The 23,476-nt window shown below is 39.7% G+C and overlaps 1 protein-coding gene across 14 annotated transcripts in view; it reads right to left on the bottom strand.

Moving 5' to 3' along the window:
* The window catches only part of LOC117582550 (neural-cadherin), a 138,680-nt gene that overhangs the window by 45,588 nt on the left and 69,616 nt on the right, over positions 1-23,476 (bottom strand). For 10 of the 14 annotated variants that reach the window (XM_034270363.1, XM_034270376.1, XM_034270362.1 and 7 more), the window contains 3 exons: positions 19,461-19,650; positions 17,516-17,698; positions 15,924-16,110 (listed from right to left, as the gene is read on the bottom strand). In XM_034270363.1, coding sequence (XP_034126254.1) covers positions 15,924-16,110; positions 17,516-17,698; positions 19,461-19,650 — 560 coding nt within the window. Of the gene's footprint in view, positions 1-15,923; positions 16,111-17,515; positions 17,699-19,460; positions 19,651-22,913; positions 23,105-23,476 lie in introns of all 14 variants that reach the window. The other 4 variants (XM_034270368.1, XM_034270373.1, XM_034270375.1 and 1 more) reach the window with 1 other exon arrangement.

Genomic DNA, 23,476 nt, shown 5'->3' with positions numbered 1-23,476 from the left:
TTTCGCCGCTGCCTTTCACGACCAAAAATTGCAGAAACAAAAGTTCCACTTTGTGCCATCGGGGGCAGATTTTTGGGTGCAAAAATTGTGCGGAACCTTTTGCCGTGTGACATTTGGCCGGAGCAAATTATTTAAGCTTAGACAATGTGAACAATAAGCCTGCTTCGCTCTCGAGAAAAATGTCATTTCCCACGTGCTGACCACGCCTCTGGCTGTTCAATGGGGCGAGGCTGGTTGGAGTCTCGATTTCCCATTGTGTCTCTGTGTGTGTGTGTGCGAGTATTTCCATTTCCATTCTCTGTGCGGTAGGACGAGTGTGTGAGTGGGTTTTGTATTTGCCCTTTGTCTGGGTTTCGGGTGGGGCCCTCGTATTATAAAACAATTTGTTGTTTTGACACCAACATGCCAGTCGTCCGGAGACCCCTTCTGGCCAACAGCTGACTCTGACCCCACCTGAACCCTTTTGGGCACACACATATTCGTATATATCCTCCATTTTTTGCTCATTCGGAGACAGGATTTCGCTTTGCTTCCGTTTTGTTTGCGGTTGTATTTGAGTTTTTATTTGTATTTGTATTTGGTTTACTTTTTCCATAGAGTGGAGCACTCCTCCATGGCTAAGTGCTGCCCAAGTCGTGTTTATGTTTGCCTTTTAAAGGTGGAAACTTTTTGGGCATTAACCAAACTTCCCTCTTTAAAAACTTCAAACCTATTCAATTGAAGCAACGTTTCCAGCTTTTCCCGCTTAAAGTTTCAGTTAAATTTTTAGGAATATTAAAATGTAAGATAAATCCCATTTTCAGTGGCATTGTTCCACCGGCATACACGCGTGGAAGCCCACAACGACTAAGCGCATCGGATTACGCACACAAATACGATCAACAATTGAAGTTAAACTTAAGCTCCCCGCAACGGGGTTGGGGCGGACCAGCCCCTGCCCTTAAGCGTATTACATGGGAAAACCCACGCGTGGAAAAACGAGAAAGCAAATTTTGTTGATGAACTCAATTAGGGGCCGCCGCAAGAACAAAATCCATAGGAGACAGCTCATCCCTTTGGTTTCCCCTTTTTTTAATTAATTTTGTAAATTCTCGCCATATTTTTTTGTTTTTGTTTTCTGTTTTATTGTTATTTGAAATTTACTCAGGCGCCAAACTGTTGTGAGAGAGGGAGCAACTTGAAGGGAAGGGATAAAATCAAATTATGGAAATTATTTTTCTTGCTTTTGCAAACACATTTTCAATTAGTCAAATTGCAAGTTCTATTTTGGCGGGTGGGGGAAAGAAAACTTGAAGAAACTTGAGGGGAAAGTACACTGAAGAATGGAAAACATTTCAGGACACATTGGCTCTCATCTTATTGCCTTTTCAACTCAAACAAGAATGAAATTTCCACTAAAACGCAGTCATGCTGCACAGGATAATCCCATGGATAATCCATGTGGTGCACTAAAAGAAGGACTAAAAAACTCCCAAAAAAAGGAGCTGCTCACACACACACACATGTCTATTTTATGCTAACAAAGGCTTTTGTTTTTTCGTTCGCTATATATTTGGAGCTGCATCGGCAGAGTGTGGGCGTGGTTCGACTGCAATTTCGCGGCCTTTGTGAAAAGGGTTTTTTGTCGGTAGTTTTTTGCAGTCGAAAAATTCAAAATGAATTCGCAACTTGTGGCACAAGTGCTGCATTTTTGAACCCGTTCTCAATGCTTTCCTTCTTTTCGGTTTTTTTTTGTAAGTGTTGCGAGTCTTTTTAAATGTAGTTTGTTAGGTTTTCATATTTTTTGTTTTGTTGATTGTTTGTTGCAGTTTTTTCTTTGCCTTCGAGCTTATGCTGCCATAACCACGTCTTTCATATCTCTATTTTCTACAATGTCTTTATTGATAGATATTTTCCCCATGAGAGTTTAGCCTTTGTAATCCGGTTTATAATATGTGCCTCTTTTTTTATCCGTACTTTTACTTAGCTACTCCCTGCTGGGAGCTGTAATTTTACCCATTTTTTCTGCAATTTAGGGTTTAGTAAATATTTCATAAGATTCTTCAAAAATGTAACCCTCTTATTGAAATGGATTCATCCTCGATTAGAATCTGATTTTAAACGTACATTATCCATTAAAAGTGAATTTCGGTAATGATAAAACTTTGCGACGAAGATCCAAACATGTTTACCCATTTACCAGGATAATCTGTTCTGCAGTACGGCTGTCCCCGGCCTGTCCTCCAGCCTCATGCCATATGATGGGATGACTGACTGAGTGGCACATGATTAGGCCAACTCATATACGGCTAGAAGGCCGTGGGCCAAGTGGCACAGAATTTGCATATATATCTTTATGAGTCGGGGGCCAAACAGGGTAACCAAACTGTAAAAATAACAACATGAACACAGGACCTCCCCTCCCACACACGCACACACTGAATAAAGGAGGAAATGGAAAGAAAAATACCAACGCAACAATTTTTCGGCGTGGCTGCTGATGTTTTATTTTTTATGCAAATTTTGTTGCATATGAGAAATTGCCAGAGAAAGAGCAGGAGCTCTTGGCTCGTGGCAGGACCTGCAAAGAAGAGCAACAAAATGTGGCAAAAACTTTAATAAAAGACCATACCATGAGGGAGGCACCCATAAATTTATAGTGGTGGATAGAATGGGGCGGAGGTGCTGCTGCCTCTTCAAACAAAGCAACACTCAACGTCGGAGCTGCTCCAACAAAATAATTTCAGCTGCAACAAAACATGATGTGGATGTGGCAGAGGCTGAAGCAGAAGCAGAAGCAGAGGCAGAGGTAGGGTCCTGGAGATGGTTTTGTGTTGCTTGCATATTAAAAGTCAAAAGCGTTGAGCTGATGAGCGAAGTCGAAGAAGTGGGGGTGACAGGGACAGTGTTGCTCTGGGCGAAGGGTCGTCACTTCTTCTGCCTTGTTGCATGCGACACGGAAAATTTGCGTTGACAAGCCACATCCCACATCCCACATGTGGTACCAGTCCACAAACCCCTCACTAAATTAGTTAATATTAATAATTTTGCATGTTTGTGGCTGCGATTCTCGCTGCACACGGAATTTTAATTAATGCACGGCGAAAAAGATAATAACTTAACTGAAATTTTAACTGCAAAGTTTTTGTGAAAGGCATTTAAGGGTGGAAGTTATAGGATTTAATGAATAAAGAGAAAAACTCCTAACTATTCAATCACTAAATTTGTTTCAATTTAAGCACTTGAAGTTCTTGTAAAAAATAAAAGTTGCATTTTAACCAAAATTGTTACGCATTGCTGGATTTGATTTATATGAAACTTTCTCTCTCTTTGGCTGCTCCATTTTCTGGTTACAGCATCTTTGTCTGCGACTTCATGGCGTATAAATCAAAAATTGAAATGAAATTGTTTCCGCTGGGGATTCGAGAGAGAAGAAGGGAATGCCCAGAAACTTCTAATTGGTAATTGCAATTGTTTTCTGTCTCTCCACTCCACTCCCCAAAAGAAAGAAAGACAAAAAAAAAACAGTGTGTCTGGAGACACTAGACGCTGAACCTAAGAGTTATGTTGACAGTTTTATGCATCTTTTGACCTAAATTGGTTCCACCATTTCTTACCAAAAACAACTCTAGTATTTACTTCATTAAATTGTGGCAGTCTCGGAAAGGAACGCCGTCTGTAATTAACTGAGCTCGAGCCTGAATAATTATGTACAATGTGGGAGTTGTTCCAGAAATTATCACCCCTCAGTTAGACCTGCAACATGGGGTTTCAATTACAAACACACACGTGGATATTAAACTTTTGACGGAAACCGCATGAAATGACAGATGCCGACATACAGAGCGACTACTGAATGACACACCGAAGGACAGAGAGAGAGACGCTGACTGACAGACGGACAGACGACAGTCAACCACAATGACAGCGAATAACAATTGTGGAAAATATTTAACAGTTGTTTTTGATTAAATAATATTTGCATGATGGAGGCACAGCAAACAATTAAAATTCATTAGAGTTAATTATGCCCGTAATTAAAAGGACATTTTCATAACTAATTAGGGGTAATGAAAAATTTAAAACAACAAACAAAAAGTTAAGTATTTTCATTATGATGTCGTCGTCTCCCATTTCATCTCCCTTATGTATTGTGTTTTGTTTTTCCAACGAACATCACAAAATTTACATACAACTTGAATAAAAGTAAGACGAAATGAAGCACAAAAATAAACTTTACTCCATATTTTCATCATGCTACCTACACATGTCTTCCTTTTGACTGTTTGCTCAAAGTATTTTGAAGGCGACAGCTGTGTGTATTACACAAAGAAAATGGTTGAATTATTGAATGCAGACCTTTTAACGCAAAATGTACTAGTAAATGGAGTATAATTTATTTCAATAGAATTTGTAATTCCCATTAATTCCTCTTATATTTATTATCGTCACACCTATTAATTCTTATTGATAAGTCCTTCTCATAATCTTAATTGATGTTGAAATGTTTTTAAGCCTCATCTTGAATGCCAGATGAAAATCGTAATGCTCTTTGCTGCTCTTTTTCCGTGGCTCCTGTCTGCTTGCTCTGCACAAAGGGAGCGCTGAAGCAAAAGTGCCAACACAGCAAGGGAAAACCACAATTATAACAGCAGCAGCAACGAAGGTTCTGTCTAGTCTCTTCGTTCCGACTTTTGTTTTGCTTTTAGCCCCCAGTTACGATATTGCCATACGCAGCTCCGCAGCATCCCCCATCACCTTTGGCGGTTTTCTGCTTTTGGCGCAAGTTTAAGTGGATTTTCATAATTTACGCACGCGGCGTTCGCTGAAGAATCATAAATTCCCAAAGAGAGAGAGAGAGAGAGAGAGAGTCGTGGGCCATGCTGCTGCGAGCCTCGAACAATTGCATTTAATTGTAAGTAAAATATGTGAAAACTTTTTGTTGTCCTTTTTTCTGTCTTCTATGTGCTCTTTTATTTTATTTTTTGTGTAGCTATATCGAGCATTGAAAAAGTTTTTCAAGTCTCAAAAGTTTGTGGGATGGGTGGAAAATTCATCCACTCAGGCGCCACACACCACTCCAGTCCCCCGACTCTCGATGTCAGCGACATGTTGTTTTCATGTGATTTCCCACTGTCAGTAGCAGCTGTGTAGCTGTAGTGTCGTCTCCCTATATTAGTGTGTGTGTGATGTGTCTCTGTGAGTGTGACTGTCTGGCTTTTTGTTTTGCTTTCATGAGGATGATTTTCCAGCTTGTGATTCCGATGTTTGCCTTTCGTCAACGTTTATGACAATATATCAAGAGCAAAACTCCATTGCCATGCTCATCGCCATTCCAGCAGCGCTAGAGGACTTGGTCTACTTTATGCTTTTATTGGTTACATGAAAAATATTTTCAGCTTTTCCTTATTTTCTTTTCTATTTGACTCGACTCGACTCCGAACCGCTTTGCTCGAGCCACACAATTGTCAGCCACAGAAGTTATGAAGTATTTTTCCTTGTTTCTTTTTTGTTAGTAGTAGGAAGGAGCAAGTACGAGAGCGACATGTTGCCATAAAGTTTTTAATTAAATTGTTAGATTTTTACATTGACACTTTTTTCTGTTGTTCGGCCAGTGACAAGCAAATTGGGTTTCTTGTTGGTGTAAGAAAAAACGTACAAGAAGATAGTGCTTAAAATGGTATTGAAAAGTGGGAAAAATATGGATAAGCAGGTGGAAAATGAAGGTCCAAAATGTTATTTTCCTTACTTTACAAATAATAATATTCTATTTAAATTCAACATTTTCTTGATGCACTCCTCTTCCAATCAACAATTCTTTTTTCGAGCATTTCCTTAAATGCATATTTACCACATTTTCTGACATTCTATGGCACGCACACTGTCAGGCTTTGGTGTCTGCAGGATTTTTGGCTGGAAATGAAAGAAGCCAAACACCATGCAGGGGCCAACACCTTTGGTCGAGAGGCTGACCTCCGACCGATAAATGTGCGAAATGTGCACGCTTTGGTAATATTTTCTAGCTTCCGCACTGAAAAAGGTGGCAGAAGCGAGCGTTGCATGCCCCGGAAGGCGTCCATCGGCTGCGGTCTCATGATAAAGTTGACACTTTATGCGTTTTGAACTGGTTCATGGACAGCCCGATAGAACAACGCACAGAAAAAAGCGAACAAAATTCCACTTTCATATGTGTGTATTTTAGGAGATTTTTCCCTGATTGAATGTTGGAAATAGCTTTAAAGATTTACTCCAAAAAAGTGTCAATGTCAATTTATTAGCGTATTCAATGGGTCCCAGCTCTGTAGATTTAGCTTTGGCTTTCATCCATCAAATATATCCACCATATAAAGCAATGGCCAAAGCACACACATATATCTTTTTTTCCTATTCAATACTTGTCCAGGCATTCATGTCACTAGCGTTTTTCCTCTATTTTTTTGGGTAGGTAGGCAGCATTTTTTTTAGCTGTTGAACGCACAAAAATCAATTAACCGCTCTGGGTACACATGGCAGCGGCGTATACGAAATATTTGTTGCGCTGACCTGGTTTCCTTTCTCTTTTTTTTGTTGTCCACCAGTGAAATGCAATTTGTATGGCCCTAAACGAACTAAGCAAGGTGGTTGGAGGTTATTTAAATTACTAACACGTGTAGGTGCCAAATCCACATCCACATCCACCTCCACATGCTCCTACTCCTACGTATCCTTGGTACTTTATTTGGAATTTGGATTTTCGCTTTTTGCGGTTCTTTGGGTCGCTCTAATTACCCTTATTACAAGCCATAAAAAATGCCAGTTTATGCAATAATTTCGTTTTAGCACTTTGCTGATTTAATTGTAATTGAAATGGTAGTAAATGGTGGAAATTTAGTGGAACAGTCCGACTCATGGACTATCCTTAATTAGCATTTTAACAGTTAAATCACACATCAAATGTGAGTCCATTGCCACTTTGGCATCTCTTAAATTATCTGTAAAATGCATTTTCCCTTTTCACTTTGCCAGAGTCAACAGTTTCCACGGTTCCTGTTTGTTGTGTGCTCTTCAATTTGGGTCTCCTTCTCATCAAATTGTTTCAACAAGAGCTTGCGCAATAATTTCGAGTGCAACGTGTTCAAATGAATTGAATTGGATAATTGAATGCATGACTGACTGCCTGATTGACTCACTGACTGACTGACTGGCTTGATTGAGAGCAGTGTGCGTGTGCAAGAGAATTTCCATTTCCATTTTTCCCTCTACTTTCCTGGTTTTTCATGGTTCTTTTTTTTGTTTTTGGGTTTTTAGGTTAGATATTGCAACGTGGCAGGAGCGACAATCGCAAAGCCTTTCAATCAAATGGTGCTGCACACAAATTCCCAAACAAACCGATGGGGGCAAGGCCCCAACCCACACCAGAACAGCATGGCGGGGGTGAGGTCTTGCCACTGGCTGTCACTGCACGTGACAAATGCCGACAAACGACGACTGCTGTTGCACGTTCTTGTTGCCTGCTTCTCTCTTTCTGTGTATCTCTATTCGCTCTTTGGCATTCCATATTGTAGCCAGAAGGGGGTTAGCGTTACCTGAAGTTTCTGGCCGGGCTTTGCGATAGGCAGCCTCTATCTCCCAGCAATTCCTAGCATAATCCTCCACTAATTTGCCAGGCATTCGCCTGCCTGCCCCCTGCATTTGCATCTGACAATTGATGAGTTGCGTGCAGCTTCGGGGTTGCCTTTTCCTTTCCTTTCTTTATGGTTCGAAAAAGTTTTTAACTTTGAGAGAGGATAACTCGGAAAGAGAATCCTTTATGTGTGTGGGGATATTGCTTCAGATGAGCGCTTAACCTTTGAGCTGCTTAATTTATGCGAAAGGCCAGTCGGCAAAGCTCAAGTGGCGGACAACGTAATCATCCGCCTTTTCGGTAATCATTCCAGCTCTGGAAGCGAGCTTTCCCCGTTCTACAAAATTTTGATTGGCTCACAGTCCGTGTCCATCAGTAAAAACTGGCGCCAACAAGTAGATTTCCATCATGGCTGGACAGGAAGCAGAAAAACACTTTCCCACCCACCGGCCTTGAGGCGTCGAGCCAAATCGCTGTCATTAATCATTTGGGAGCTCCACAAAGGTGCTAAGCAGCGTGGGCGATGTTAATCTTGAGTCCTAAAAAGTGTGTGTACTGGAGAAAATGTATAAAATTGCCAGCAGTTGAAATGCTCTTTCAAAAGAGCTTTCGAAGCAAAGAATTAAAAGAATATTTGCTTGTTTTAACATTTAACAAACTATTTTCGCAGCAAGTTGATCAAAAAGTCTTTGGACTGTTTGCCATAGAGTGCGCTATTGGTGAGAAGAAATTTCTGCTTCGTTAACAATTAAATGCGTCTGTGTGTGTGTAGGTGTGCCACTGGTGTTGCTGCTGGTGTTGTTGCCACTTTCTGCAACTGACTTCTGACACGTGTCATTTACGTTTGAAGGCGTCCACCACGATGTCAAAGTGAATGGGAGACTGACTGAATGACAGGGCCACGTTAATGGGCAACACAGGCCACAAGCAAATTCCTCGAATAACTACCACCAACTAACTACCTGCAAATTCTTGTGGCAATTAAAACAATTCCTGAAACACTTGCCCCCAAGAATGTTAATTAAATGTTTGGGAAATGTTGATACGTAATTGAAACCATTGGAGAATGTCGGTGGAACTTCAATTTGCATGACTTTAAGTGGGGCCCCAAGTGCGTTGCCTCATCAGAAAACGCTTAGGCTACAGGCCGCCACCACAATGAGAATGCACCTTAAGGAGTGGATGTCGCCTGAACTTCCTTTCGGCATGAACCCTCCATGCATGTTCTTTTGTTGTAGACTTGCATTGTGCCGAATGGACAGTTCTTTGCCTTCGCGGCCAAAAGGTGTAATTTATTTGCACTTTTGATAGCAACAAGATGCAAGGGTGTGAAAGCCACCCCATCAATAAATCACCAAACGATGCAGCAGATACTCGAACATCTGTGTGTGTGTGTGTGGGCTCTCCTGGCAGCGACTAAGCAGTTTATTGAAAAGTGGGCCCAAAGTGCTGCGCCATAAATATTCCACTCAAGGGGTGGAACACCCCAGACACGCCCACAAAGGAAAAGTCCCTCTTTTTCAATTCATTTTCCAAGTTCAAAGAGCTGCCTGCTGGGAGGCGGTCGAACTGTCAAGGACATGCTGCAACTTAAAGGATTTCACTGATTTTTACTGCCATTGAACACTCGAATCAAATGAAATCTCTTGCAAAAAAAGGAAAATGGATATGCGGATGGGTGTCAAGGTCAGGGCGAATGAAAATTGCATTAATATGATCATCAAATAGCACTTAACACTCTTTCTCCGTATCCGCCCATTCAACAGATTCGCATTTTTGATGGCACATAAGGATGCATTTCATTGCATTGCGCTTCGATGGCTGCTCAACATGTTCCGAAGCGCCCTCCAGAAGCGCCATGAACAGCAGTCGTCCGTACGGCAGAGAGGGGAAGTTCCACCAAAGAGTCCTTACCCATTCACACAAATACTACACACACATATAGACGAATAGTTGGGGCGAAAAGGTTCAAAGACCTGCCCAAAAGCCGGCACTGTTAACCCGCTCGTGGGATATGGGAGTGCCAACAGTTCAGAGTGCGGCACGCACACGAATTGATTTAACATGCGGTCCACAAGAGAGAGAGAGAGAGCAGTCGTTTATATTTTGTGAGAGAAAATGTTACAGCAAACACTATTTCGAATGTTAAACATATACTCGTATGTTGGGGCAGTGCACCTAGGGACTGTTGTTAACAGTATTTCTCCTTTCTATCTATGAAATGTTTGTGCTCAGATTGCAGTAGATGCCGGCTAAGATATTTCCCCTCATTGACTGTTAAACCTTAAATAGGGGAATTGCTGCTACAACTGCTACATTTCGGAAAAGGATTCCCTTTAGGAGGTTTTACAGAAAAGCCTTCTTTAACAGTGTGGACTAGGAGAGCGTAGCACGGAAAACTTTACACTTAAAATGTTGTCAGTAAATGGAATCCGTTTCTTTCCGTAGCTGTTAAGTGATTCTCTGATACACGAACAGAAAATGTAGACTTGCAGAATGTTAGACAACAGAGCAGAACTCAACTATAAAAACTGCTAACATTCATTCCAAAAGAAATCCACACTCGTGGCTTGACTTAACAGAGCTCCAAGTTCTCCTTTCGGCTCTCACTCTGTTAAGGCTTCGAAAAAGATTAGATTCCTCAATGAGAGAGAGAGAGAGAGAGAGAAGTCACATAGTGAAAGCGATTCTCAGAACCGCGAGTAATTAACGAAGTTTCGCACTTCGTTCTCAGCTTCGTACCTCTGTGTGTGTGTGTGCGTTTGTGGACTTTAACCTCATTTTGTTTCACTCAGTGTTCGCTTCTGGTGGCTGGCAAATTTTTTTTGTGTTGGTTCGGCAACTTTTTGTTATCTTTTTGGTACTGTTTCCCGCTCAGTGTTGTCTCTGTTCAGCCGCTGCTATGTGATGGTGGCTGGTGGGACAACGCTCTCGAGGAGTCGCAAAAGTTGTTGACAGGCATCTCAACGCAGCTCAGCTTGAAATAGTTTGCATGAAATTAAAATAATCTCCAAGATTTATTGCTCTAGAAAACGCAATTGACTCGGCTCAGTGTCTATTTCAGGAAACCCCACTGTCGGTGGGGGGCTAAGTCTTTAAATATGCTTCCCCGAATTAAAGGCGATTTATGCAAATTAAAGATGCCCCAAGTACAACACAGTACGAGTGCGAACTGGGTTAAGGGACTGGCGAATAAAGAGCGCTTAAATATTTCAAGTTGTTTATCAGGCGGTTACCAGAAAACGCTGCAAATTGGCCCAAGTGCCTGCCATCCAGTGCTTTGTTTAATGGTCGAAAGTACATATTTGCGTTTACTTTACTCGACGCGAGCTCGGACACAGACTCCTCCTTTCTCTAGATTCTACTTTATATAGTTGTCCGGGGGGGCTTTCAGCTCTCCTTAAGCTTTGGGCATTCCTCAAGACGTTGGTTGTCGGGGCCTCTTCAGCGTTTGGTAAATGCAGCTGCCACTTGGGCCAACTTGTTGACTTGTTGCCACTCTCTGACCATTCGGAAGGATGCAAAAACGGAAATGAAGTTGGCAATGTGGAAATGCCATTTTTCATGATTTCTTCTACACACGCAGACACAGAGAGAGCGGACAGATAGCGTGTGAGTGTTCAGAAATATTTTTCCTCAACGTTTTTCTCTCTCAACTCTTTTTTCCTCCCTCTGGCTCAGACCCAGTGCCTGGGGCTTGCTTTTGACAAATTGTTTGGCGTAGCTCTGGACAAATATTAACAGTGCATATCTTTCTGGCATTGTTCTTGTGCAACAGGGATAAGTGCAACAGTCTGGGAATTGTCAGGGGCTTTTATCTAATTGGCAGAGCAAATCGATTGCGAAAGGGTTGAGAGTTTTCCAAGAGTTTGCATTTAGGAGCCGATTAAAGCGACTCAGACAAGGATAGTGTTTTATGTGGATTTACAATATAACTTTCTTGCACTTACAGCCGAGGTGATTAATTAGAAGGAGTAATGAAATGGCTTTACATTTTAATTTCAAAAATAGAGTATAATTTATCATCATTTTCAAAATATTCTTCTCGGTCTTTTATCTAATTAATGGAATAAACTGATACTAAGGAGCTTAAAATTGGGATATTCTGACAATTACAATTACAGTTTTTATTGGTTTGATGTAAAGTAAAGGATGTTTGGCTTTAATTTATAAGAAACATTCCTTTAAATTTTAAACATTTTTAGCCCACGATTTCTTTCCTTTTATTTCAATATAAATAGCCTCTTCTTCTACCTTTTTTCAACAGCCCAAACTTGTTAGTACTTTTCCTATTTATAAATAAAAAGATTCAACATACCCGCTATTTGTGAAACTCGCTTTTTCTCAATTGATTTCTAATAAAAAAGTTTCTTTTTACATACCTGCAATGAGAAAGAGGAAAAAACATTGTTAAATTTGGATAAAAATCAAATGTACATTAAATTGACATCAAAAATATATGTAGATAGTCAAGAGTTTTCTTTTGAAGTTTCCCTTACGCAGAAATCAATTTATACCGGACAGAACAACGCTCAAACATCGATCATAAATGATGGAGTGCTGCAATCAAGATTAATGGTCTCTGGCTGCAAAGGAAATTCCCGACTTGGCGACCATTTATTGTTCGATGACTTCGATGACATCACTGCGTGTGCGCAATATGCGAGAAACAGTTTAAAGTTGAAATGAAATGCGAAAACCCCAAGAATTCAGCAAACTATTTACAAATAGTTAAGAGTCGAGCACAAAAATTTTGATGTGGCAAAAGGCAAGAAGGTCATAAATTGAATGGGTGGCAGGACGTGGCAGGACATGAAAACATTATCGAATATGATATGAGAATGTTTAGAAGGTTTCCATAGTTTTTTCCTTACTTTTAGCCCCAACCTTCAATGGTTATGGCTCTCTGTATTGGGAGTGGATTTTTATGTGCCTGAACATTTTTTACGAGCACTTATTTCCGCCCCAGAAATTAGACAACTGCTGGAAAGCATTTATGCCCTGAAGTGTGTACGTACCCCAAGAAAACACAGAGAGAGGGAGCTCGGGAGAGGGAGAGGGAGAGGGAGAGTCCTGCCTCCCAATTTTGCCTGTGAATTTATGATGTGTGTAACAATTGGGCTATTGTTAGGGTTTTCTGCCCTTGGTCGTCCACTCGGGCATATCATGCAAATTTTGCTTCTTTCATTTAATGCGATTTTTACGAGTGTCAAGGAAGGGATTAATTTGCCCTTGGCAGTGGCTCAATTTTCTAGCCAAGGAAAATGCAGGAATAAATAATAATAATTTTGGAAGGAGCAGAAAGAGATTCCCCCCAACGGATAACTCTTTTTCTATGTATTCTGGGCCAATTCACTGATGCTTAAAATGTAACTTTCCGACATTTGTCATGTTTTGTTTGTTTGTTTGTTGTTTTGGTTAGATTTACTCTATCGGTCACAGAGATACCTACGAATTGGACAGGATGTTTGTGACAACGAAAGGAATGGATGGTTGGACTAAACATATGCAAATTAGGGGTAGATTAACTCTACTTTAAAAGCTGAAAAACGGCAAGGGTATGCAAGTGTTCGGCTGCCTGTGGTACCTTTAAATTCTTGTTGCTGTTTTCGGTTGCCCGTTGGCGCAATTTATGCATGAAGGAGCCAAAAGGCTGCGGTGCGTGCAGGCGATGTCTCCCCTAAGCCTAAAAGTATGCATAACTAAAAAGAGCACGTTCCACAGATACGGGAAAAACAAGCGAAAGGAAAACATAGAAAGAAAAACAAGCCATTGATAACTGAATCTGTGTATCTTTATTTGTATATCGGAGTGTGCGTGTGGGACGCTGGGATAACAGATATGTTTGTTGTTTAGGCAACAAATGATTTTTCGTATGACTTTCTCCCTCGGGTCTGGTCTGCTTGCCAAATGAAGCGGAAAATGCAAGGAAAACGCAGCTGTGGCCACACAGCAACCCGAAAACATCTAAAGAGGTCACGAGGTCGCCTGGAATGCTCAAAGACCCAAAAATAAAATGAGTTTGCTCCTAATGCAAAACGGAATCCAGCGAAACCACACAATGGGGGGTGAAAGCGAAATTGCAAACAAATGCAGTCAAAGCGCTGCGAACGCATTCAGGTACAAATAAAAATGAATAGAAAAAAAAACTATAGAAAACTTGACAACAAACAGCATAAAGCTCGGGAAAAAAGTAAACAACAAAATGTCAATGCGAAGCGCTAAAAGTGACAGGAAAAATATTGAAGTGAAACGGAACAAAGCCGAGGACTCAGCACTTTGGACACGGTGCCAAAACGACAAGATAGAAATACATTAAATAAAAGTCTACAAAGAGAAAGAAGAAAGATACTACTCGCGGTAATCCCCTAGAAATTGCATTTGTCTGTTATTTGACTCGATTGCATGAAATTTACTCTAAACATTGCAGCTTTCCATAATATTTATGGGTTAACCGACATAGACAGAAATGAAAAGAGTTTTTGAAGGTTGAGCTATGACAAAGAACTACCTGTGGACGTGCATGAAATACGAACAATTCAGTTCCAAGAATGAATTTAAAGTGAAAACTAAAGAGAATTCTATGAATTGCCATAAGCCAACAATCAAGTGTTTAAAAGCAGCCAAGTCAAAAAATATTAACTCTTGCTGATGTATTGTTAAATTCCCTCTAAAATAAAATACATTTTACAATGTACATTTTCAGCATTTTTCGGTTGGCAAACAAATGTTTCATTTCACCCGCAAAATATACAAATATATGTCCGAACGTTGGGTTCAGTTGCCGTGCAAAAACAAATAGTGAAACATCAATTAAAAACCGGAACAACTCTTGGCATTGCATCAGCAAAAGCGCCAGCGAAACCGAAAACAGAAACGGAAACAAACTGGAGCAGAACGGAAACAAATCATCGCATAGCCATGGCCTAGCATACATTTAACAATAGTTTATTGCCTGCTCTCCAAACAAGATCCTACTCTGTTTGGTGTTGGCCGAAATTGCAAAACCGCAAGCTGCTGCCGAGGCCCATTCGCCTCCACTCGAGAAGAGTCCAGAAACCCTGCCACAACTTTTCCACAAACAACTTGCTACGGTCTTTCCCATAGCTTGAGTATCAATATTTTTGTAAGCAACTGTTGGTAATTTCCATCTATCTGTGCTTCTGCCTCTACACTCGTTTTTCCATCCTATTTCCCTAACCATTTTCCCTTTACAAACACAAACATGGAAAACTTTTTAATTTTCGTTTTTCAGGGCCAAAAGCCTTGTCTTGCCACGCGCTCATGTTGATTGCACATTATTTTCAATTGTACAAACATCTATACAGACTCGAATGTATATACTTTTTTCACTGTTTCCATTTGCCACAAGCTTATGTACGGCTTGGCGATGTATTAAACAATTGAAAAGCATTTTAACAGCCCGCAGAAAGAGCGCAAAAAAAAACACATACACACAGAAAATAAAATCAACGCTCCAGCACTCGGCAGAGAATGAGAAGTGGCCTCAACCAAAAAATTGATTGCCGTTTCAGGGGAAATTTTTAATGAACAGCAAACAACAGAATGACGCCAAGGCTTTGAAATATTGTAAAAACTGTGTTGTAACAATATAGGGCACAACTAACAATCAAAATTTGTACGCTGACATTTCTGACATTGCTTTTAATTGTTTCTTTATTTATTTTTTGTGTGTTTAGGCAGGATAAAAATGAATTCCCTGAAAGTCCCAAGGCATTAAAGTGAATCATTTAATTTTAAATGATTTTAGTTTTGCAATCTGTGCGCTCATTCGCTCGACAATCCGCACCTATGTCAAATATTTTGGCAACCAGCTTAGCCATTCAGCAGAGGCTGCCGTCAGTCCGCAGGCAGGGGACTGATGTGAAATGTTTTTGAAGTCCTGGTGGTGCTCCGCCACACACCAAATGTGTGGCAAATGCCTGGCCAACATGCCGCATAAATAAAATGCCCCAAATGCACTTGACTAAACACACTCACCCACAGATATACAACCTGATGTAGAGCCAAATAAAGCCCCCAACCCCACCCATTCGCTCTAGGTCTGGTCAATATTTGTAGAACGAATTCGTTTTTGGGTCTGGGGAATTTCGGTGTACAATTTATTTGCTGCCATTTGTAGTGAAATTCGGTTGCACTGGGGAACTTAACGAATTTGTTGCTACAATATTTTATGCATTTTATGCAATCTTAACGCTTTCAAAAGTTCAACAGATTTACCATCTACGATTTTTGCATGAATGGAAAAATGTTCAACATTTTTGTTCTTCCACTGGAGGTTACCGAAAACTGCTCAACGAGAATACTATTTGCCACTCACCTGAATTGGGTCCATTGCTGTTGGGTCGTGCCGAGGGGGCACCGTCGCGGGCCTCCACCTCCAGGGCATAGGCACCCTTCTTCTCTCTGTCGAACACGGTTTTGGTGAAGATTTCGCCGCTCTGTAGATTGATTTCGAAAAACTCTTTTCCCTCGTTTCGCGGCGAGTCGACAATGTAGTAGTAGACCTGGAAGTAGAATTTTGTGTTTTTTTTTTTGGTGTTAATTAAAACATGGGTTTCTCATGGGTTTCCTACGCTCGACATGGGTCAGGGCCACACATAGCATCAAAAGGAGACAAATTAAAAATTAAGTTCCGAGAGTGAGAGGAGAGTGGGGCGAACATTTAATTACCGCCTTGCAGACATTAAAGCGGAACGGTAATGATAATCAAATCCAGTTCCAGAGTCCCGTTCAGGGCCATTCGGGCGGTGGCTCCATGAATCGGGGATCTGTGTGGTCGGGGACTATAAATGAAAACGCTAATTAGTGCGGACATTTCACGCGTACATGCAAATTACTTGGCTTGGGGACACAAACTGTGGTTGCCCGTAAAAAGAATGGCCAACGTCGCGTCGTCGACCACTCGCCAAAGTGCCATATTATTATAATCGCGAGTGTGGCTTGAGGGGTCTGCCTGAAAGGCCCTACATCCAACATCCAACATCCAACATCCAACCCGCCATGTCCCTCCATCATCGGACGCACAAAAGACAACCGCTCCGGGTGCTCCAGGAGAAGAAGGGCAGCTCCGTTCTGCATTTTGCATTCGTTTTTCCCTCTCGCTGGCTGGGCCTGGGCCATCTAAGGGCTTAGCACACACTTGGAAGGCGTGCAAAAATGCTAACTCTTTGACATTTATTAGCCAGCTGCCAGCTGCCAGCTGATGGCCAAATGGACGGACGTAGGACGAAGGACACGGCGTATAGCCATAAAAAAAAAAAACAATTACAAAAGCGTGAAAGGGTTACAAAATTAAGAAGGAGATAAATTGGGCGGCCAGGCAACCTCATTTGGGAGCAAGAACCGAGTGAAACATGGAACAAGATGATGAAAGTAATTTCAAAAGGGTTGAATTTTCATTCAGTGGGGGTTGTACTCATTGAGATCGAAAGTTGTTACAGTTGATTAGATTTAAGGGTTAATATTTGGACTAGCTTATACAATAAATCTATGATAAATCATAACAATTTACTGTTCATAATTCATTTATCAGATATGTAATATCATGACAATCTCCACTCTCCAGTAATCTCCAAAATAAACCCCACAATGTCATTCATTTATAATACAGATATCTGCCCCTTTAAATTTGTTCCCTTTCTTTTCCTCCATTACCATTCTCTTATTACCTCTCAATCTTCTCACCTGTCAATAGCTTTTACTCTCTTTTCTCAGTCTCTCTTTGGCGACTTCATCGTACGCCAACCATTAATTTGCTACTGCAATCGTCGGCCATTCCACCTACATGCACCCTACACCCCTCACTCGAGTCCCATTCGAGCTCCATTCGATGACATTCTCTTCGAGTACATTGGTACTACAACCCTCCTGCACCCGCACCCGCTCCTTCACCCACTCCTTTACACTCACCTGATTATTGGGGAATGTGCCATCCTTGTCGATCGCATTCACTTGTGTCACTTTGGTGCCAATCGGTTCGCCCTCCAGCACCGTTTCCTGTTCGCGTTCGGTGAATAGCGGTATTTCATCATTAACATCCTCGAGCATTATGTAAACGGTCGCTTCCGATGCCAATTGTTGGGCTCCGTTATTCTGCAAAAGAGTAAATGGGGTAAAGTCAGTGAGTGTTAGTGGAAACCAATATTAAAAAAGGGTTCAGGGGATATTTGATTTTTCATAACGTTTTTTTTCTCTTTCTTTCTTTAGGTTTTTGTTTGTTTTTTAATTAAGCAATAAAGTGTGTTTAATGAGTAATTTTTTTCGCCTCGCTTAAATATTTGTATATTAATTTGCAATAAAAGTCAAACGAGGTTGATTAAAAAATATTTCAAATACTGTTGGCTAGAGTGGAACACGTGTAAAGTGGGGAATTTCGAAGGTGTTTTAATCAAAAGTTTGGTGTAATGCAGAAAGAGCAAATTTGTGGAGGAATCCTTTGTCGTAGGATTGATTAAACAACATCAATCAATAGAGCAACATCTGATTGGCAACTTGTCATTTATTAGTTGCTTTATTACACAACATCTGAGTTGTGACAGACTGTCGTTGGCTATTGGCCTTGTTAATATTACGGATTCTATTTGCACAAAATTTGGCATTCATATTCCGGCATTACGTTATTAATCAATGCACATGAAATCAATATGGGAATACACATGTTTACACTCCCATTGACAGCCATCAGAACTTGGACGAAGAGACGACAGACGTGTCTCCCCGAAATGAATTATTTATTTTCTGTTTATTCCACATTTTCCTGTGTAAACACATGGCCGTAATTAGGCTCGTTTTTGGCCATGATGATGATGGGTTTTGTGGGGGTGGGAAGGGCCCCAGAACTTTGATTAATTGGCACAATCGCTGGGCAACTGTTTGCGATGCTAGTTGAAAGGATATGGAGCAAAACGCTTCCCTGAAAACAGCCCTGAATCGGGCGCGAAAATTACTCAAAGAGTTATCAAACATTCAGAAGAGAGTGAATATTTGTGTGGTAAAATATTTTTGTTTTAAATTAAACGAGTATCACTTATAAAATAGTAAATTTCTCCTTTAAATCATCATCTAAACATTTCCAGCAAATTATTTATGCTTTCAAATCGCACTCCAAATTTCAACAGAAACCACAAGCACGTCAAAAAACTATATGTTTGACATTATTGTCTAACCACAAAACAAAGCAACAGCAAGGGAAAAAAACTAACATTAAAAATTAATTCGAAAATTTTGTCAAACGAATGCAGATATATTTAAAAATTTCATGGATGAAACCGCAAATAATTTTGAAACTTTGTTTCCCTTTACAGAAGCGCCGACAGCCCCACTGGGGCCCATTAGCTTTTATTCAGTCATTTGTACAGAATTAAAGTGAAAGCCGGTGATATTTAATTACCTGAACATTGAAGCGGGAAATGGGTGGAAATATCTTTTTGTGGAATTGGATTTTTATGGCATTTCATTAGATGCAATGTGCGATGCACTGCGGTTTATCTGGAATTCCCATTAATATTTCAGCATTCTACATTTATTTTGTCTGGCATTCTTTGCGAAAGGGTCCGCGTAATGAGGCTTCAATACCTCTCAAACTTGACTTTGATTGGTAATGCAACTGATTACCATTCAGCCATTCAGCCACGGGGCTGTTAGTTATTCAACCAGTCAGTCAGTCAGTCAGTCAGTCAATCAGTTGCTTCTTAATGAATTTGGAAAAGCCAGGAAAAGCTCAACCCTCTGCTATTTGCATTGCAAACTCGCGCAAGTAATTAAAACTTTTCAAATCAAATAATTACTAATTGAGCCCACGAAAAACTTCTGTTTTAGATTTACGACCAGTTTAAACTACAAATTGAATTCTTACCTCAACACGTATGGTTAGATTGTATTCCTTGATGCTTTCGTAGTCCAGCGGATGATTCACCTTTATGTCCGCCCAAGTATCTCCATTATCCGGTCTTTGTTGCAAGTAGAACGTATGAAATTTGTTCGTTTGAGCCGTAGACCCAGGCATCAATCGATAGAAAACTGTGGGATTGCCTTCAATACCCGAACTGCAGACGTCCAGGCCGAAGAAGATATGATTCAGATATTAGTTAAGTTATAATAATTATATTTTATAGAAAAAAGGTTAAGTTTCTACATGAAATTATGGTTAGGCTACGAAATGGACTTGTTAAATGTTTATTTCATTTATCAAAAATCAATTACTTTAATATGAAAAAATGTAATCAAGAGAACGTTCTTATAAGCTTCCGGGAAAACTCTCCTCTGGCTGGACTTTCTCTTGCTTTAAAGTACATTCACACAGTCACACAAAAAATATACTCTCTTTAAAAAATACGACATGCAACATGACAAAATTCAAAGACAACGACGCATAAAAAGAATTCTTGCTCTAAAAATGATGTGCATTCAAAAAGAATTTGTTGCTGCACGATAAATTCCTTAAAGCGTCTTTTGTGCAAACGAAAAATACATATAATTTTTTCCGCAAAGCAGAGGGAAACCGAAAATGAAAATCGGATGGGGAAAACAACATAAAAATGGCTTCAAAAAATGTAATTGCCATTTCAGGGTGTTGGAAATGGGGGTACGGGTTCCGGTTCGGTTTCAGCATATGATAATGAAAAACAAATTAGGCAAAAATCAGGGGAACAATATACATATATAAAATATAATTTATATATGTATTATTTGCGCTTGGACAACACTTGCAGCTGACAGAAAGATGGCAGCAGCAGCAGCAGCAGCACAAAAAAAGAGCCCTAAGAGCCGGGTCTTAAGAATAAATGAAAACTGTCAGACTGCGCAAAAATGTTGCCAAGGGCAAACAAAATGGCTCAAAAAATGAGGAGAAAAATTCATGGCGGAGTGGGTGGGAATGGGTGGAATGGTGGGTGGGGGTAATTTTTTATGGATTGCATGAAATTTTCTTGGAGGTTTATTTTCGTTTTGTTTTGTTTTTTCTTCGTTGTTGTTGTGTGATTTGGATGTAAGGTGTGAGTAGATTTCATTAAATTTCTTTGATTGTGTGTTGGTAAAACCATAAGAAAGTGTATGGAAAATATTATTTATACTTATTTCTGTACACTGAGCACAATTGTTGCTTCATTTAGTTTTGCTTCTAGAATGTTTCAACTATTTTCTATAATTTAAATTAGAAAAAAAAAAACAAAATGTGAAGCTGCTCTAGCTATGGATATGCATATTTTTTTGTGCCCTCAACCTTGCCTCGGGCCGCACACACAATAGGGAACTCGAGGCGCCTCAAGAGCAAATACAATTACGATGATACACGCCCCACACTTGGGGGCGTCTCAACACTTAAACCCTCTCCTAATGGCATCTTGGGCCCCTCTCTAATGTATATATACATATTGTTAACAAATTGTTGTTGTTTTTGTGCTGGGACATGACCAGATAATTGCAAAGAGAGAGAGAAACGTAAACCAAAGGGAAAGGTGGACGAAAAATGTTTTTTATATCAACAACAAAAATTACAATAAAACCAAGAGAATGCTTAAGGCCAAGAACTGAAGAAAAATAACACAAAAAGCAGAAATCCAAGCACGTTTAATAGATTGTAATTTCCTTTATATTGCGCTGGGGAACAGAAAAGAAGTGTACTTAAGGGCACTAAACTAAACTCTAATATAGATTCAGGTTCAGGCTAAATCTCAGACTCTGTGCAGGTGCGTATGTGCATCATTTTTAATTTTATTTTATTTTTACTTTTTTTTTTGTGGTTTGTATATTTTTAGCCTTTGGTTTTAAGTGCATTTGCTTTGAGTGCGACAGAAGGGAAAATGCATGGTGAAAAAAAGGGAAGAGGATAATATAAAAACTGACTTGGACTGACGCATAATTAAAATGCCAGTGCCATGTGGCTGGTTTGCCACGAAGATAAAACGCTCCCCGCAAAGAGAGATCCCAGAGAGAGTGAATTTATCCCTGGAGTGGGGCGGAGGTGGACCGCACAAAGATCCCAGAGTTGCGATGGTATTCTTCACCACCCAGAAGTCATTTAAGTGCTCTTCTTCAAGTTTTTTCTCTCTTTTTTTAATTGCAATTATATAAAACAAAAACTTTGTTTAAAATAAACTTTTTCACTCTCCCATCCCCAACCCCTTTGGGCATGCCCTCTCTCCTTGGGAATAGTTGGGATTTATATTATTTTTTAGCCACTGGCTGACACTAAGTGGCAGGTAATTGAAACTGACCCACCTCATCATGCGGCAAAGGTCGGGCCCTTGGTTTATACACACTTTCCAGTTTGTGCAGCAGTTTATGGACATGTGCGTCCAGAAAAAAAAATACCCAAAAGGAGAAGGGAAAGTTTGAAAAGTTTAGCCGAGCATGAAATACCCTTGAAGAGTAATGAAAATTAACATTTTGACTGAGATTTTCATTAAAATTAAACAGCTTTGGGTAATAAAATTATGGAAATTGCTTTTAAAATCTTTGGAATTTGCTATTCGATCGCCTTACTGCTGAAAGAATGTCTTGATATTTCAGTGTACTGCATCAATCATTCCTATTTGTGGCTACAAATATAATTTATTTAGATAATAGAGGAGAATAATTGATTTACTTCAATAAGAATATTTAACAATTTTCTGTATCTTTTGAACCATAATTATTATCTATTAATCGCTTCTAATTTCCAAGTATGGAAGTAAATCATGTTTATTGACATGGAAAGGCATACCTCTCAATTCAGTAACAGACAGTGGCTTCTAGTAAAGAACAAATTTCAGCTCTATGAAAATAAGATTTCATGGTATTTTTCCCCTCTGCGTGTAACCCATATTATGCATACTAAGCAAAATAAATGTTAAACAAAATATGTTGTGCAGTTCTCATAAATGTGTGGTTTGTGCATTTTCAGCTTATAGTTGTGTTTATATCACTGGTGCAGTTTTGGAGTGCATTATAAATGATGGATGGATGCTATGGGAGGGATGATGATATGGGAAAGGGAGCACTAAAAGGTGTAAATAACGGGTTTGAGGAGAGTGCCCATGGAAATTGTAGATTTCAATGAACCCCTCTTCACAGGATTCAATATCTAAGGAGCAGCTAGGAACAAACATTCAGAACACACAAAGTAACTCAATGGCAAGACATATATGACACCAATAACCGATAAAGTATGAACACAAAAAGATAATACACCTATGAAAATATTAAACAAAAAAGTTTACATATTTCTTATTAAATAACTAAGCAAAATGTATTTTTTTTTGTTTTAATTGATTTTTGTTGATTTTTTTGAGAGATGTGTTAAACTTTGTCAATTGTAAATTGAACAGACCTGGCTTTGATCGAGACGACTTTGCCGCCAACGGGCATATTTTCCTTGACATATATGGGCCCATAGACAGTATGATCCCAGACGGGCGGATTGTTGGCCCGATCGACCACATCGATTTGTACTTCGACAGTACGCGATAATGGCGGATAGCCCTTGTCTTGGGCCATGGCCTCTAACTTGTATGTCTCGCGCTGTATTTTATATACATTTCACGGATATATGCATATCAAAAATCGGTTTTGGTATCAAGTATTTGTTTTTCAAAATCAAGCAAGGCGTTGCAAAAATGACGAGACACGTCGATATTTGTTGGTTAATACGGTATTTTTTGTTTGTTTTCAGGAAAAAGGCAAAAAACAAAAGTACATAATATAGTTGCAACATTTTTTCAAAGTTCTAGAAAAGTTGAATTAAATAGATTGGATTTTCATGGATAAAAAACAAAAAATGAAAATTGTAAGCCAACACCTCTTTAAATAGGAGTAAAAACGTATTGAAAAAAAAAAATATATATATTAAAACTTTAAAGGAAACTTTCTTATAAGGCCTTTTTGCTCGAATAT

This window comes from Drosophila guanche, unplaced genomic scaffold, assembly GCF_900245975.1.
Source record: "Drosophila guanche unplaced genomic scaffold, DGUA_6, whole genome shotgun sequence".
In the NCBI taxonomy this organism is placed as follows: domain Eukaryota; kingdom Metazoa; phylum Arthropoda; class Insecta; order Diptera; family Drosophilidae; genus Drosophila; species Drosophila guanche.
This window is presented reverse-complemented; position numbering and strand designations above follow the sequence as displayed.